This window comes from Dendrobates tinctorius, unplaced genomic scaffold, assembly GCF_039654945.1.
Source record: "Dendrobates tinctorius isolate UK_male_01 unplaced genomic scaffold, ASM3965494v1 ptg000027l, whole genome shotgun sequence".
Classification (NCBI taxonomy): domain Eukaryota; kingdom Metazoa; phylum Chordata; class Amphibia; order Anura; family Dendrobatidae; genus Dendrobates; species Dendrobates tinctorius.
The window spans coordinates 2,989,334-3,006,201 of record NW_027361695.1 but is presented as its reverse complement, the minus strand read 5'-3'; the positions used below and the strand labels follow the sequence as shown (position 1 = coordinate 3,006,201).

At 44.8% G+C, this 16,868-nt stretch overlaps 1 protein-coding gene and 1 long non-coding RNA gene across 2 annotated transcripts; one reads left to right on the top strand and one right to left on the bottom strand.

The window, feature by feature from the left end:
* Positions 1-4,847: 4,847 nt before the first annotated feature.
* On the bottom strand, positions 4,848-7,785 carry LOC141084774 (uncharacterized). The gene is made up of 2 exons (XR_012231105.1): positions 7,727-7,785; positions 4,848-5,846 (listed from the first exon to the last, which is right to left on the bottom strand). It is a non-coding gene; the product is annotated as an uncharacterized lncRNA (long non-coding RNA).
* Positions 7,786-8,866: 1,081 nt separating this feature from the next.
* CCDC51 (coiled-coil domain containing 51) lies at positions 8,867-16,868 on the top strand. The gene is made up of 4 exons (XM_073569685.1): positions 8,867-9,715; positions 9,811-10,123; positions 11,814-11,978; positions 16,062-16,868. Exons 2-4 carry the CDS (start codon positions 9,857-9,859, stop codon positions 16,842-16,844), a joined length of 1,215 nt encoding a protein of 404 aa, XP_073425786.1. The 5' UTR covers positions 8,867-9,715; positions 9,811-9,856; the 3' UTR covers positions 16,845-16,868.

Here is a 16,868-nt window from a genome sequence, read left to right as displayed (position 1 = left end):
CGTTGTTCAGGGCGCTCCCAGTGTTTGGCTAAGGTAGTATTGAAATCGTTGTGATTGGGAAAGGTTCGGGACGGAGGTCTGGCTCGTCTAAGGACAACCGAGCTTTCCTGAGCTGGAGCCTCATCCTGTTTAAGTTTTAGTGTTTGGAAGATAGCTGCAAGAAGACTATCGACCATGTCCCGCGTTTTAGAAACGCTGTTCCCCTCAGAGCTAGCTTCCGAATGAGAATCATCGCCTGACTGAAGGCTGTCATCTGAGGAAGGAGAAGGAGGCCTGGGAGCGGAAGGGCCCTGCGAGCTCGAGGACGAAGTGGACAGAGCCCGCTTCCTAGAAGACCTTCCCCGTCTGTCTCTCTGAAGGTCGCGGTCAGGTGCGGACGACTCACCCCGAGAGGTGGTCGGGGCAGAGGTGGCTGAGGATAGCTGAGGTAATCGTTCTAAAACCTGGACCAGTGACTGTGATACTTTTGTCAAGTCAGAAACAGACTGTGACATTGTAACGGCCCACTCCGGGGGGAGAGAGGAGGGAAGAGCGCCCTCCGCCCGGGACTCTGTGCGCTCCTGAGATGCTGACATATTGGAAGGACTGCAGGGGGGGCAGAATGGAGACGACTGACCCGATGCCCACTTCTTTTTACAGCGCGCACAGGCGTAACAGATAGCGGTGGGCCTGAAGCAGAGATCCCCTGAAGGGTTGGGCATAAGTAGACTGCACTGAATGGCCGCAGGATTTAAGGAATAACTGCCGAGGAGAGCTAATCTTTGCCTCAGAGCAGAGCCTACCGAGATTCTGTGAGCAGCAGAAAACGCTGAAGTGTCCCCCAAACAGCGCAGGAAGGAGTGAAACAACCAGGAAATCCTTGTGCTGGAGGCTGGGGGCGGAGCTTAGCGGCCGCTCCATGACTGGTTAACAGCGAAGGAGAGGGCATGGCCGAAGGAGGAGGCTGGCATATGAAACGAAAAGGAGCCCTGTGATGGGCTAGTAAAGGCGCGCTGAAAAGAGCGCGCTCAGGAAGGGAGGAGGGAGCACAGCGATGAGGAGACTGTGAGGGAAAGTGAAAGTGAAGACGCCGCAGCCCCATGCCAGCGCCGACATAACGGAGCTGATCTGACAGTGGCCCTGGGAAGTCTGCCTCCCCTGCTTGTGACGCTGTGTGGTGAGTGGAGGAATCCCCAGTGTCTCCCTGGGAGTGAGAAACAAGCGGCGTGAGCGCGCGGCAGGCAGAGAGGGCGGGAAATTCAAAAATTGTGGACCTGAAATCACAAAGGTACAACTTCTGCCATTCACGGAGGTTATGCGGGGCCGGAGGGAACGTACAGGCACTTACCTGACGTCCCTGAAGAGGATGACCACAGGGGCCCACGGGGAAACGGCAGGCCGCTGGGGGGGGGAAGGGAGTCCTCTGTACCCGCATCCTGCAGAAGACGGCTTAAAACACCTGCGATCGCCGTCTTCCTCTCAGCCCTGTCCCGAGAGAGGGGTGAGGAGGGGGATTCGGCAAGGACTAGCCACCTGTCCACAACCCTTATCACCGGAAGGCGAAAGGGAAAAGTCCTGCCTGCGGTACTGAGAGTTGCGATGTGGATGACACCACACTGCTCGCTCAGCCGCATGATATGGGAAATCAGGGTGACAACTACACCCTGTTTCCCGATGGAAAATAACCTAAAAGACAAAAGAGGGAAAAATTAAAAAGTTCAGACTAAACCTGAAAAGAAAAATGCGGATCTGGGGAGATCCCGGTCCGCCTCCTACAGACACTAAGCACAAACTGAGGTGCTTGGTGCCTGTCGGTGGGTGTATACTGCCGGGGAGGAGCTAATTTTATTGTTTTTGCATAGTGTCAGCCTCCTAGCAGCAGCAGCATACACCCATGGTATTCTGTGTCCCCCAATAAGGCGATAAAGAAATACTTTATTATGACTTCATTAAAATATCAAGGTCATTAAAACATATATACTAACGCATTTCAAGTCTCACTCTTATTGTTAGCCATGCACCTTTCTAATGAAGTTTACCTGCATTGAAAATGTTTATGGGACACACAAAATGCAGCCTGAATATACGATAAGTGTCTTGCTGGAATACCCCTTTAAGAGTGAATGATCAAATAAATCCAGCATTACTCACTCATTTCATCGTGAGAGATGGAGCTACTTTTTGACACCAAAAGGAAAAGGGTCACCTTGTGGATAACGTTAAGAACCTGTTCACACACTATAATAGAAAATCTGCAAAAGTTTTTTTTTTTTTTCCCACCAGGACAGCACATAAGCTCAATCCCAATTCCTTCAATGTGTAAAGCTTGAGTAACAGCAATGTAACTTTTTTCAATTTTTCATACATAAATCGTTCCATCATTTATTACTACAGGACAGAGGTGACGGGAGACATTTCTTTTAACAACCTTTTCTTTAATGTTTTTACTCACACAAACCTCACCTCGTTACAAAATAAAGAAAAAAAAGAAAGCTTTAACATTGTACACAAACACATACAAGAGCCCCCCCTGTTGGGGCAGAGCCCTCCCTCTGGGGGAAGGGGGTCCGCAGGATTCACATCAGAAACCAGACTTGTAAACAAGGACAAGATCACTTTTTTCCAGATTTCTTTATTCCGCCTCCAGCTGAAGAAAAAAGAAAAAAAAGGCAATTTTTAAAATAGTGTGTGAACAAGGCCTAAGGATGTAAGTGTGGATACAGCATGCAGGGACTTTCCCTTCACCGCTGCGATACACGAGAACGATTCCCGACTAACTGCGGGGAACTCTGCTACGGATCCATCCAGCAGAGTAGGGGGTGCTAACAAACAGAGGGGTCAAAAAGTTTTGTAAAAGCAACTTTTTACGTTTTAACTCTGAACATCAGGACAACGGAGCGGAGACAAAGTGAAATTGTGAAGATTTCAAGACTTCACTACGAATCAAAGGGAAACAGACACATTGCATTGACCATGCAGGAATTAGCTTTTTTTTTCTTCCTTTTTTTAACATTGTCCAATTTATTTTGAGACTGTAAATGGAGACAAACTAATTAAAAATGATGCGATTAACTTACGAAACCGACTTAAGAATCTGAGACGTCACCACATAAGTTTTCTTTTGTGAGACGCTTTGTCAAGTCTTTGTCATCAACAAGTGAAACGTGAGCGTAATGTCACCTTTAAGAGGTTATTCTATAGCATATTGGGATAACTGTGATTGCTGTGGTCTGAGAACTGTGCTCAGCCTTCATCAGTCCTATAGACAACGAACGGAGGATTGTTGAACACCTCTGCTCTATTAAAGACGTGATTCTGCACTGCTTGGTTCCCAAGATGGTGCAGGGTCCTGGTGGCTGGACCCCCATACTATCCACTTGATGACCTGTTGAAGCACAATGTAAGAGTGAAACGATCGTCCTCTGTACTTGCTCCATGGTTTTATCTGCCTGCTGTTGGTAACTTGATGCCACAATTAAGGATATTTTCTTGCATAGGACGGACTGTGCCTATCCACTTTCTTCTCTATGGATATACATACTAATTTCCATGGAAGTGGCACCCATGTTCCCTGATGTGTGCGCAGCTTTATTAACCCCAGGTCATACAGCTGTGCCTTTGTCCTGCTTTTTTTTTTTTTCTATGGTATGTGATTTGTATCCACTGGACAAGGTTTGTCCAATGAGGATCAGATGGGAGCTGCCGTTTAAGAGTCAACAGCACAGCTCCTTACGCCGTGTAGCGGCCGCAGCTGAGAACTGCAGCTCACCTCCAAGGCAGTTGAGTAGGCCATGATTATTAGGTCAGACATCCCCTTTAAAAAGCTATTCGGTTGCAAGTTTTGGTCATTATCTATCCATATGTTGTCAGTTTTGCAAGATTAGTGCATGGGCTGGCCGACGGCTCTGGACCGTGATATCTGAACAGCCACTGGTCTCTTAACCCAAACTCTGCCTCCTCCGTGCCTAATGGGTTGTTGAGTTTGGGTCAGGAGATTGATGGCAGGGTTTACACATCGCAGACCGTACTCAAATGTAAAAACGGTCGCAGTCGGTCACAAAAACGAGTCCACATGAGAATTGTCCTATTACTCACAAGCCCGTAAAAAACGGAGAACTTTTGCCATTCATAGGAAGGTAAACTTGAGGCTTGTACTTTGCTGTTCTGCAGTCAGACCTGCGTCATGCACACCTATGTTTAACATGGCGTGCGCATGGTCTAGCGTTTGCACGCGTTCGTATGCGTTTTCATGCGCATGCGTTTTTTTAAGGTGTGCGCCTAGGCACGCCAGACGCAACCTGTTGCATTTTTGGGTCCATCCAATGGCGTAAAAAAACAAAAAAAAACCATGCGCAGTGCGCACAGAATGCGACAAAATAACACATTACAGTCTATGGGAACGTAGGCGTTCGCATGGACATACGTACGCCTGCGTTTTAAGAGTTAACATGGCTAGAAACTGGTTAAAACGCATGAGCCTAAAAAACGCAAACGCATGATGTGCTTTTTGCATGTATCTCTAGTACGCACGAAGCGCTGTGCTAAAAACGCTAATGTGAAAGTAGCCTTATTTATGTGGTTTTGGATCTAACTATTAAGAGTCTTTGAATCCAATATCTTTGCACAGCGATTGTATTCTGCCATCTACTGGTAAACACGGGTAATGAAAGGGCACCTTTTCTATCTCCACCTCATCGGTCTGACTTCCTGGGCCTTGCTGAGGTCTTCCCTGATGTTATATTCTGTATATGCTGGGTTTTGTTTTGGTTTTTTTTATTGTTTGTTTTTAATACTCACGATGTGCTCCTTACGTGCTAAAATGTCACTATACGACATGATTGCGAACTTACATAAAGGGCCCTTCTGGGATGCTTTGCCTTTCATTTCTTCCAGTTTCTTCTGATCTTCTTTCTGTTTTTGCTTAAATGCCACATCCTCCTAAATAGTGCGAAAAATCAGAAAAACGGGGATTAGACCTTCCGGTAATATTGTTTCCAGGAGTCCATCCTGACAGCACCATGGAGGTTGTCCTTCCATCCTTATAAGGGGGACAGGAAACACACGACAGGTAAAGGGAAGGTGCCACCTTTTTATATAAAAATAAAAAAATGTTAAATTCATTATATTTATAACATATTTTCAAGTGCACAGTATTTATAGTTTTTTTTTTTATTACACTTTGCAAATACAGCAGCCCTGGGCATAGACATCAGCGGTTGGGTGCCGACCCCATCTATAACACTGTAGCTGCATTATCTGTGACCTAGGCTTCCATCCTGGGCTGTTTAGGTCACAGCTGTTGGAGGAGATCATGGCCATTTTGTTGTAGCTTGCAGCATATGCTGTAGGCTTTATTTTCCCCTGTCGCTGCGCACACTGCTCAGTGCGTGCGATGACAGGAGCTGCCGGTAAGACCGCCGGTCAGAGCACTGCAGGGACATGCTATCACATGTCAGCGCTACCCCGCAGCTATGACTGCCACCCACGGTAACGCTACCACCAATACTGTTGATCACAGTGCTGCGGGATCATGCTGGCAGATATAAACGTGATTCCGCAGCTGACTGACCTGCAGGAAAAAAAAAAAAAAAAAAAAAAAAGTAGGTGCGGGCCGATGAGACTACTGCTCCCATCCAGCCATGTCTGATGGGAGAGTAGTGTCGTCAGCCGGCGCCTGTGCTCACTTCACACCCATGCCTCCTAGAAATAATGTAAAACAATAAATCAACCTGTACTCCCTTCCCACTGTAGTCCAAGTCATCCAAATTGTCCCACGGTGATATCACGTGTAGAACAGTCACATCGGGAGATGTCATCGCTCTAACCGGCCGCCGTTGATACACTGCGGGAGGGAACTCCTGAGAGTGCTCCGTATGTCATCCGTAATCAAGGTGTGGTCGCGTATTTTGCGCATGTCAGCATCCGTATGTAATCCGTATGGCATCCGTATGGTGAGATTTTCTCGCAGGCTTGCAAAATGGACATATAATGGAGCCCTATGACAGTTTTAATAAAGAAATTAAAGAATAGATATAGACATATATATATATATATATATATATATATATATATATATATATGCATTCTATGTGTCTATATCTATTCTTTCATTTCTTTATTAAAACTGTCAGTGCGAGTTTACTGTATAGCGCACTGAATTGCCGGCTTTGCTAAAAGACACCGGGTGCGTATTTCTCGCAAGTCACACGTGTGGTCCGTGTGTAATCCGTATTTTTTGCGCACCCATAGACTTGCATTGGCGTACTACGGCCGTAGTACGCTGACAATCGCAGCATGCTGCGAGTGGCGCGGAGCGTAGAATACAGATGAGAAATATACGGCTGATGGGAGCAAACCCATAGAGAATCATTTGTCCGTGTCTAATGCGGGCTTTTTGCGCCTCTCACTCTCCCGTATTCCTCGCCAGTGTGACCCCGGCCTTAGTGTTGTGCTCTGACATTTACACACCAGCAAATTGTTAAAAAAATGCAAACAGTAAATTTTATATTAAAAACAAAAAAAACCACACACTACAACAATCCCTTCAATATGGCAATACACTTTAACACCTTTCTGACCTTGGACGCAATAGTAGGTCCAAGGTCAGATCCCCCCCCCCTTTGATGGGGGGGCTCCAGCGGTGAGCCCGCATCAAAGCCGGGACATGTCAGCAGTTTTTAACCGGTGGCTGGCGCTCATAGCAATGCTGTAATTCTGCTACTTATAGGCGATCAGCTTTGCATATTCACATAGCCTATATGTAGCAGAGCCGATCAAGTTGTGGATGCTTCTAGCCTCCCATGGAGGCTATTGAAGCATGCCAAGATTCAAAACAAAAAAAAAAAATTTAAATTACCCCCCCCTTTTCGCCCCATTCAAAATAAAACAGTTTTTTAAAAAAAAAAGTCACATACACATACTAGGTATCGCCGCGTTTAGAATCGCACGATGTATCAACAAAAAAAAAAAAAAAAAAAAAAAAAAAAAAAAAAAAAAAAAAAAAAAGGATTAACCCGATCGCCAAACGGCGTGGTGGGGAAAAAAATCAAAATGCCAGAATTATGGTTTTTTGGTCGCTGCGACATTGCATTAAAATGCAACAACAGGCGATCAAAATATTGTATCTGCACATAAATTGTATCAATAAAAACATCAGCTCGGCGCACAAAAAATAAGCCTGCACCCAACCTGAGATCACAAAAAATGGAGACGCTACGGGTATCAGAAAATGATGCAATTTTCTTTTTCTTTTTTAGCAAACTTTGGAATTTCTCACCACTTAGATAAAAAAAGAACCTAGACATGTTTGGTGTCTATGAACTCATAATGACCTGGAGAATCATAATGGCCGGTCAGTTTTAGCATTTAGTGAACCTAGCAAAAAAGCCAAACAAAAAAAGTGTGAGCTTGCACTTTTTTTGCAATTTCACTGCACTTAGAATTTTTTCCCCCATTTTCAAGTACACGACATGCAAAAACCAATGGTGTCGTTCAAAAGTACAACTCGTCCGGCAAAAAATAAGCCCTCACATGGCCATAATGACGGAAAAATAACCCACTCGCCCGGTGATCGCAATGGCTGTCGGCTCTCCTGACCCATGTGTGACATCTGCATAGAAATCCATGCTGCCAAGCTCAGGTCTGGAGAGCAGACGGACAGTGCGAGGATTACCATGTGGATCCCCGGGTGAGTAATACGGCTGTCTGACTGCATGCTTAATATCTGAGAGGAAGCATCTAAGGATACAGACTTAAGATCCAAACTAAGACCCAAGTGTCTCCTTGGTCAACCCTGTAGCCTTCCCTAAAAAAGAAAGCAGAAAAAAAAAAAAAAAAAAAAACAAACAAACTAAGAAACAAAATGAACAAATACCTTGCAGTAAGTAAATAAATAGCAATAGGTTACATCATTAACAATGTTTTGATCAAAAACGCGTAAAAGCCATCCCACTGCGACAAGGTGACCCCAATCGGGATGGTCCCAAGTATTAGGCTATGTGCACACGGTGCGGATTCTGCTGTGGAATTTTCCGCGCAGATTTTGCTAAATCTGCAGGTAAAATGACCTGCGTTTTACCTGCAGATTTAGTGCAGATTTCTATAATGGAGCAGATGAAAAACTGCACAAAAGAAGTGACATGCTGCAGTTTTAAATCTGCACGGAAAAATCTGCAGCATGCGCACAGCGATTTTTGTTTTACATAGCCTTAAATGGTACTATACATCACTTGCAGTTCTGCACAGAATCTGCACCGTGTGCACAGGGCCTTAAAACATTACCACGCGTCAACTGACATCAACGTAGCTATCCGATGGGCAGGTACCCGAGCAGCCAGATATGAGTATTAAAATGGTAAGGTTTATAAAATTAGAGTAAGGACTGTCCCAATCACTGTGACGAGGAGGGATGGCTGTAGCGTTTTTGTTTTTTTTTAATCGAGAAACATGTTAACTACAGGCTGCCTGACAACCAAACTAGACTTCATACAGCCCCATACCTAGTATATACCCGAACACAATAGTACGGCTGTATATAAGTAAGGTGACCAAAGCGATCGCAGATAGAAGTCATCCAAACCCACCCCCACCACTAAAAAAAAAAAAAAATAGTGAGAAATTAATGTAACATAGTAAAGAGACAGGAAAAAAAACAAAACATTTTTTGGGGATAGTTGTAAATTGTACTGAACTAGAGAACCTGGCGTAACAAAAACCCTCAGTCGTGAAGGAGTTAATGTGGCACAGCGCCTCTGCTGGCTGGAGGACCCTTTGAGAAACAGCAGCTGCCAGAGCACCTCACCTCATCTAGATCTTTGCCGCTTTTCTTGGGCTGCTTTAACGGCTTCTTCTTACCACCTAGAAAACAAAACAAAAAAATAAAAAACAAATCACCAAGCAGCGACTACTCGGGGACAGACGACAGGAGCCATGGGGGCACAATAACCAGGCACCAGGACACAGAAACCTAATAAATATACATTCAGCCAATCACAGCGCAGCTTTCATTTCGCGCTCTGTAACAGTCATCTGATTGGCTGCTGTGGGCAGATGCCTGATCACGTGTCATCACTCCTCTTGGGCAGACCGCTTTGGGGTATTAAGGGTTAATCGTCATCATCTATAGACGCGTCCGATGGTAATGTAGTGTCAGTAATGGCGGCAGTGATAACTGTCCGTCCTGTCAGGCAGCTGCACACCCAGGATGGCAGCGGATCCCGCCGTGACCATTTAAAAATCACCAACCTTCTCTGCCAGACATCTCTGAGCTCTCTGATGACGAAGCCCCCGGCACCACACCGGAAATAGGTGACTAAAATGAATGCCTGAAGCAGTGCACTTCCGGTTTAGCTCGCAATGACTTATACGCAGCGCGCGGAAGTAGGTGTCTAACGTTTAGCCTGAACTAAATACTTTCTCCTTTTTTCCTTCTAAAAAATAGAATAACAACGGCACTGTCTTATTAGATTTCGATAAGAACGTGTAACTGTATATGATTGCAAAAGTTATAGTCTGTCTAAGGCGTTTTTGAGTTCAGCAGTGTCGCCATCTTGGTACACCTCCACATCGCTTTCGTTTCACCGGAAGTGTGGTGTCAGCCATTTTGCTACACCCGGATGTTTGGCGGCCACCTTCTTGCTCCTCCCAATGTTAGCAGGAAGAGGTGAAGTCCATCCAGAGCGGTGTCACCTCTGTGTCATCTGTGAGGCAGGAGAATGTATGAGGACACTGAATTCAGGTATAAAAAAAAATAACAAAAGTGTAACGATAAATGAATGAGACGTGTATGTAAAGCCTTACTCCCTGTTTGTTAACTCTTTCCATCCCGTGCAGGTCTTGCATGTGGTAACTTCCCAGTGTGACACATTCCTGCGGTGCCATGAAGCCGCCTCGCTCTCCGTCTGTTCTCCTGACCCAGAGAATCAAGCTGCTGAGTGTGAGGACGCAGTGCTCCAAACTGCCGGACGGCAGGCCCCCTCCTGAGGTCTCTGGGGTCACCCCTTTACAGAGATGGGTGGACACCGGCAAAACCGTGGGTAAAAACTCCATGCGGAAAGCGTCCGTCGCGGCCCAGCACTGGTGGGAACGATACGAAGAGTTTGTCGGACTTGTAGAAGTTCGAGAAGCTCAAGGAAAAGTCGCTGAGGTAAGAACACGGGTCGGTCGCCTTCTCCAGTCACATGCAGACCTGCTTTTTGAAATTTTCTGGTTGCCCTTGGAGACAGACAGCAGTTTAGGGCCACTTTGTAGTCAGACATGTGACCGGTGACTGTTTTCTGAGCTCTCCGGTGACTAGCAGAAATCTGGAGCTACGTTTAGATGTGAATGAAGAAGAAAACCTCAGAGAAACCTCAGTCTTTTATTTGTGGAGTTCTCCTTTAGCCCTCACTACCGGCTGTTTGTGCATCCAGCAGCGGCGATCTGAACTCGCTCCGATCTCTACTCATAAATCATCAATCTCTGACCGCAGTATTTAAGGGGCGCAATTCAGTGCTTTCCCATCAGGGGGGGGTTGAAAGTCTGCAAAGGCAGCTGTGGGTCTACTGAAGGCCTTCACCACCATCTTTGTACTCCCACAGATCGGGCTTTACAAGAGATTTGTTGGTTCCACTATTTACTGCTAAAGTTCAACTTGGGGGTAGTAAAATAGAAAATGAAAACTACTAAGAAAAAAGTTTGTAAAATATATATATATATATATATATATATATATATATATATATATATATATATATATATATAAATGTAATCCCCTTTTTTTCCAATAAAAATAAAGAAATGTAAAAAAAAAAAAAAAAATTAACATTTGATATCCATAAGAATCTGATCTACGAAAATAGGAAATTAATTATGATAAATGCTGTAAAAAAAGAAATTAAAACTCCAGAATTTAAGATTTTTGGTCTCTGCAGCTATCTCAAAAGTACTATAAAAAGCGATAAAAATTGTTGTAGGTGCCCCAAAAACTCTCAGTTCATCACATAAAAAAAACCCCAAAACCTCACAGATCTTGGTCGACGCAAAAATAAAACATTTACAGGGTTTGGGAATTGACCAGAATGGTGACCGGTCTGCGAACCCTGTCTTATGAGGAAAGGTTGCAGGATTTGAGAATGTTTAGTTTGCAAAAGAGAAGACTGAGAGGAGACTTAATAGCTGTCTACAAATATCTAAAGGGCTGTCACATTGTAGAAGGATCAACTTTATTCTCATTTGCACAAGGAAAGACTAGAAGCAATGGGATGAAACTGAATGGGAGGAGACACAGATTAGATATTAGAAAAAACTTTTTGACAGTTAGAGTGATCAATGAGTGGAACAGGCTGCCACGAGAAGTGGTGAGTTCTCCTTCAATGGAAGTCTTCAAACAGAGGCTGGACAGACATCTGACTGGGATGATTTAGCGAATCCTGCTTTGAGCAGGGGGTTGGACCAGATGGCCCAGGAGGTCCCTTCCAACTCTACGATTCTATGATTCTACCACGCAAATTATTCTTCTTTTTTTTTTTTCCAAAGTATTCATAATCGCCAATAAAATATAAAAATAAAATACAAAAGTGGTATCCCTGCAATCATACTGATCTGGAGCTTCATGATCCTGGGTGATCTTTACTGTACAATGAACTTCCGTAAAAACAAAACCCATAAATCAAGAAATTTTGTGGATATGTAAACTAAACAGGTGGGATGTAGTTTTCAGAATCAGACTACTCAGGATATTTTTTATAGTCTGTTACCATGGAGATGCATAGATCTGCGTAGGAGCTGTATACGAAAACGGTAGGTTTTTTTTTTCTGTTTATCTGCTGAGGCTGTTTTTTTTTTTTTTTTCCTAGGCAGAGAAGGACTTCATGGTGGCTCGCGGGATTGTGCGGGAGGCTCGAGAAAATGTGGAGTCCCAGCAGCTGAAGCTGAAAGAAGTGCGGGATCGTCTGGACAGGGTGTCTCGCGATGACATCCAGTATTTGGAGCTCGCCACTCTAGAACATAAACTTCTGCAGGTAAAATGACAGCACTTATGTAAAGTGGGCGGGGATAGAACTCCTATCAGCCAATCGGATCGCCAGAATAGCGGCAGCAGCAGGGGTGGAGTGTGCTGACCTTGTCGGCGGGCAGTGACTTTCTTGCTCCTGTAATGATGTGAGGATTGGACAGAGACTGTGTCATAAATTTAGACAGTTGCATGTATAGTAAAGAAGAAGGGACTCCAAAGCAGCACAGAGTATTTTTTGGAGATGAGTACACTGATTTTTGCAGCGAGTAATGACTATCTTCCCATTTTAGTATATCAGTGAGGACCTGTCGGTCAGTAAAGCGATGGGAGGAGGGCAATAGAGGAAGTGGTAGATCCTGAAAGAAGCTGGGTCTACTGCAGCACAGAGTATTTCAGTTGATAAGTGCATTTTAAGGTGGAGGAGTCAGAGCTGCCTGTGCCGGGGTCCATGTCTTGATGTACGAGTATAAATGGGGTCAAGAGTGACATAAATAGAGTCCACAGCAGCACAGAGTGTTTCAGAAGATTAGCGAGTCAGAGTGGGAGGTTACGGACAGAAAGTATAGGGAACAGAGATTCTCAGCAGTGCAGAGATGAGTTATTTAGGAGAGGACTGTCGGCATCATGTCGGAGTCTTTCACCTGTCTTCTCACATGACGATGGGAATAAGAACAGAGGGCACATGGGAAGGAAGCATCGATCACTTGAAAAGACCTCTCCCACAACAGCACTGAGTATTTCTGGAGACCAGCAAGTTTTTTTATTGTAGCAGCATGGACACCATCACTTTTAAAAAATTTTTTTTTTTTTTTTCCCAATATAGTAAAAGTATAAAAATTTTATTTAATCACAACACAATATAAGCATAATAGCATGATAGCAAAAAACAGGACAGAGACAAAGATGGGGGAATAAAGGAGCGGTGCATGACATCCCATGCCTATATAATCAGCCACAATGAGAGTCCCATAGTGTGACTGGATGTATAGAAGGTATTGGCAAACAAGACCTAAATACTTTCTCAAACATAAAACCAAGTGGGCCCACACAGGCCGCCCCCCCCCAAGGGGACGCGAGGCAGAGGGACCACAAGGACCCCCAGTAACCCGGCTAACTGGTCACGTTGTTAGTCACATGGTACATACCAACCAATGTATGTGGCAGTAGCGGCGCATGCGCTGTGTCACGGCCAGGTCCTCACCATGGGCCGCCGGACATCAGGCTTCCCAGCGCACGCACGGAGAGGAAATCTCCACGCGTGTGTGGGAGGCACATAGACACCCGGACCCATGCAAGGAGAACAGGAGGGACAGCGCGCATGCACACTTGCTGTAAGGGCAGAAGAAAAGGTCCCCGTGATCCCTCCACCCCAAACCCCCCCCCCCCCCGAGAACGCGGCGCGCGCGGACGCGAAACGCGCGTCGAGGTTAACCCTCTGCTTTATCACTTTTAATTTTTGATGGGCGCTTTCACATTCTCTTAATAAGGCCGGGATCACACATGCGAGAAACTTGGACGAGTCTCGCATGTTTATACCGGGCACTGGCACTCGGGAGCGAAGCGTGCAGCTGCACAGAAATACATGCAGCCACACGCTCCGCTCCTGAGTGCCGGCGGTAGTGCCCGTTATAAAGATGCAAGACCCTTCCGAGTTTCACGCATGTGTGATCCCGGCCTTAAAGTTGCATCCCCTCGGGGTCAACACTGCACTCACATAATCCGCTCCTGGGAATCGCGGCCCATCGGCCATTTCTCAGCTGACATAAAAGAAACCGCTATTTCATAAGATTATTAAAAGCAGACGTGCGGTTTCTCTTCGTTCAGATACTTTATAGGGTAAAAAAAAATATATTTCCTTTTATTAAGAAAAAAAGACATAAATTAACCCCTTCATGCAGCTATCACATGACTCCCAATATGCAGGCCAGTGGTCTGTAACCTGCGGCTGTCTTGGTCGGGCCGCACATCTGATCATTGCAGGTATCCTGTCACTTTAAATTTTCAGCAAGTCTAAGGTGTAAGAAAAATATATATAAGAACATCTGGGCACATCGTTCCGAAAGTGTCTGGCTTAAAGGGAGTGTACACTTTTGCAACCAAGATTTTAATTCTCGGATGCATCTAAAAAAAAGCAACTTTGCAAACACTTTTAAGAATCTGTCTCCGGTCGTTTTATGTATGCAGCGCCTGTGCAGAGTGACAAACCCAGACTGATGGTGAGACAGATGTGAAGAAATAGACAAGTGTTACAAAAGTCTACATTGCTTTTAACTCCTTCCCTCCCTTGTTTTTCTCTTCTTCCAAGAGCCATAACTTTTTCATTCTTCTGTCAACATCGCCATACAAGGGCCTGTTTTTTGCAAGATGAATTTGTTGTTTTGAGTTTCCAGGTACAATTACTGTTACAATTACAATTAGGGCTTGTTTTTATTGCACGGGAAGCTGAAGTTTTTATTGGTACCATTTCTACGTTCATACAACGTTTTGTTCGCTTTTTATTACATTTTCAATGAGAGTTGTAGAGACCAAACAATATACAATTATGTGATTGACATTGCAGCCCATTCTATCTGTACGTGGGGAAGGGTTTAAAGGGGTTGTCCAGGCATAATCTATAAGCCATCCGAATTACAAGGGTGTAGAGAGATGCAGTACCACACACAACCTGAGGACTGGTGTGGCGCTGTGTTTTTGTTTTATTCCCTGTACCACCCCTTTAACATGATCTATCCATAACAATCTCCTAGTGGTCACTAAGCCCCATACTGGCGATTCTAATTAATAAACTGTTGATTTCCATTGTAGCGGGATCTGCTTAGGATCAGATTTTTCACTTTCGGATTATTTCCCGGGGTCATTAATCTTCCCTGTTTCCTGTGACCGTTTTTTCTTTTCAGAGTCATTGGTTTAATAATCAGATTCTTTGCTTCCAGCCCATCGCTAATCCGATCAATGGAGTCCTGAAGAGCGCGTGTAGTTAATTCGGAGCAGAGAACATAATGTTATGTGCTGCAGGGCAGAGGTTAACCCCTCAAATATAGGCACACTATTATCTTTATTTTAAGGGGGTTTTTTTACCAGCTTCATAGAAGGATATTTTCAGATAGAGCTTGTAAAATCAAGTACTTTTGCAATTTACTGCTTGTTAAATTTTTGAACCGTTCTTGAGATATTAGCACTTTTGTTAACACTAACAGTTTGTTGCCTTGGAGATCGACCACTGCTGCCCTTAAGCTTGTAAGCGCTGTGCTGGAGCTGGCCATGATTAGGAGGTAATAGCTCCACTGATCCCATCCAGATTCAAAACAGGGCTTACAGGCTCCAAAGAAATTATCTTTTCAGAATTGCTCATGTTCTGCTGTCAAGCAGCGGTGGTCGGTCTCCAAGGCAACGAGCTATAAACAAAAGAAAAGTGTTTAATATCTCAAAAACAGCTGGAGATTTTAATAAGCAGTAAATTGCAAAAGTGCTTGTTTTTACAAGATCTAGCCGACAATATCCATAGGTGAATATGGAAATAACACCTTTAAACCATAAAGTAGATACGCCATAAAGAGGATAAAAATGGAAGCACAAGAATTGCCGTTTACTTCTTTACCCCCAAAAAAAATTGCAAGAAAAAGAGATCTAAGCATGGTATGTACTCATTTAATTTGTAACTTTTGTTTTTGGGGATCTTTCTAGTGGAACCCTCTCCTTAAAGGAGATGTCTGATTAAGACAACCTGCACCCATATACTCCATTGGGGAGAGTGAAGGAGTCGCAGCTTGTGCTAAGATGGAGAGACGTGATGTCGGATTTGAGAATTCATCTGACTATTCGCAATGTAATACTACATTCTCTGCATACTATTGTGAGAACGCAGAGCTTCAGTGTAAAGCATGGGGGAGGAATAGATCAGCTGCTAAAAAAAAAATAGGCATTTTATTTCAGACTACCAAAGACTCCGATAAATAGTGCGTCTAAGCTGGAGTCACCGATCAAAGGGGCTGAGATTAAATTAGGGAGGACCACTCAGAATTAGAAGGACCACTCAATGCAGATTCTTGTCTCAGCCCCCCTACAATAACTTATCATTTTCTTTACTCAGGAAGAAAAAAGATTGAAAGCGTCCTACACGAACGCCGAGGAGTCGGAAAGAGAGAAGTTTGCTCTTTTCTCCGCCTCCGTGAGGGAAAGTCACGAAAAAGAGAGGACCAGAGCCGAGCGGACTAAGAACTGGTCCATCATGGGGTCCATACTGGGGGCCATCATCGGGGTAATGGGATCGACCTATATTAACCGCGTCAGGCTCCAGGAATTGAAGAATTTGCTCCTGGAAGCTCAGAAGGGACCAATCAGCTTGCAGGAGGCGATTCACGAGCACGCGTCAGTGCATCGGTCCCAGCAGAGGGACCTCGGGGACCTCATCGTGGCGTTAAGAAACATGGTGCCTACTGCTTCGTCTGCAGACCCTGGAAGCATGGGATCTCCGCCATCCTCCTTGGGGTCTCCGGCCTCATCCTTGGGGTTGGACCAGGTATTATCTGCCATTAGGGAACACATGGTGCACACTCAAGAAACCGGGAAAAACGTGGAAAGTTTGCATCAGAAATACGGAAACCTGGAGAAGAGTCTGGGTAAAATAGCAACTGATCTGCAAAATGTAAAGTCTAAGGTGTCCACGAGGACAATGGAAGGGTTAATCCTGGGCTCCAATCCCGGGGACGGTGGCCAGGAAGGTTCAGTCCGGGACGTTATACTTGAATTATCCGACGCGGAGCAGAGACTGGGCGTCCGCATCAACAGGAATTCCATCTACAGCTCCGCGCTCACATGTACGCTCCTCGCCCTGTCCGTCCCAATATTATACATTTTACTTAAAGGAAGCTAAAATTAATAAAAAGTCTGACAACTA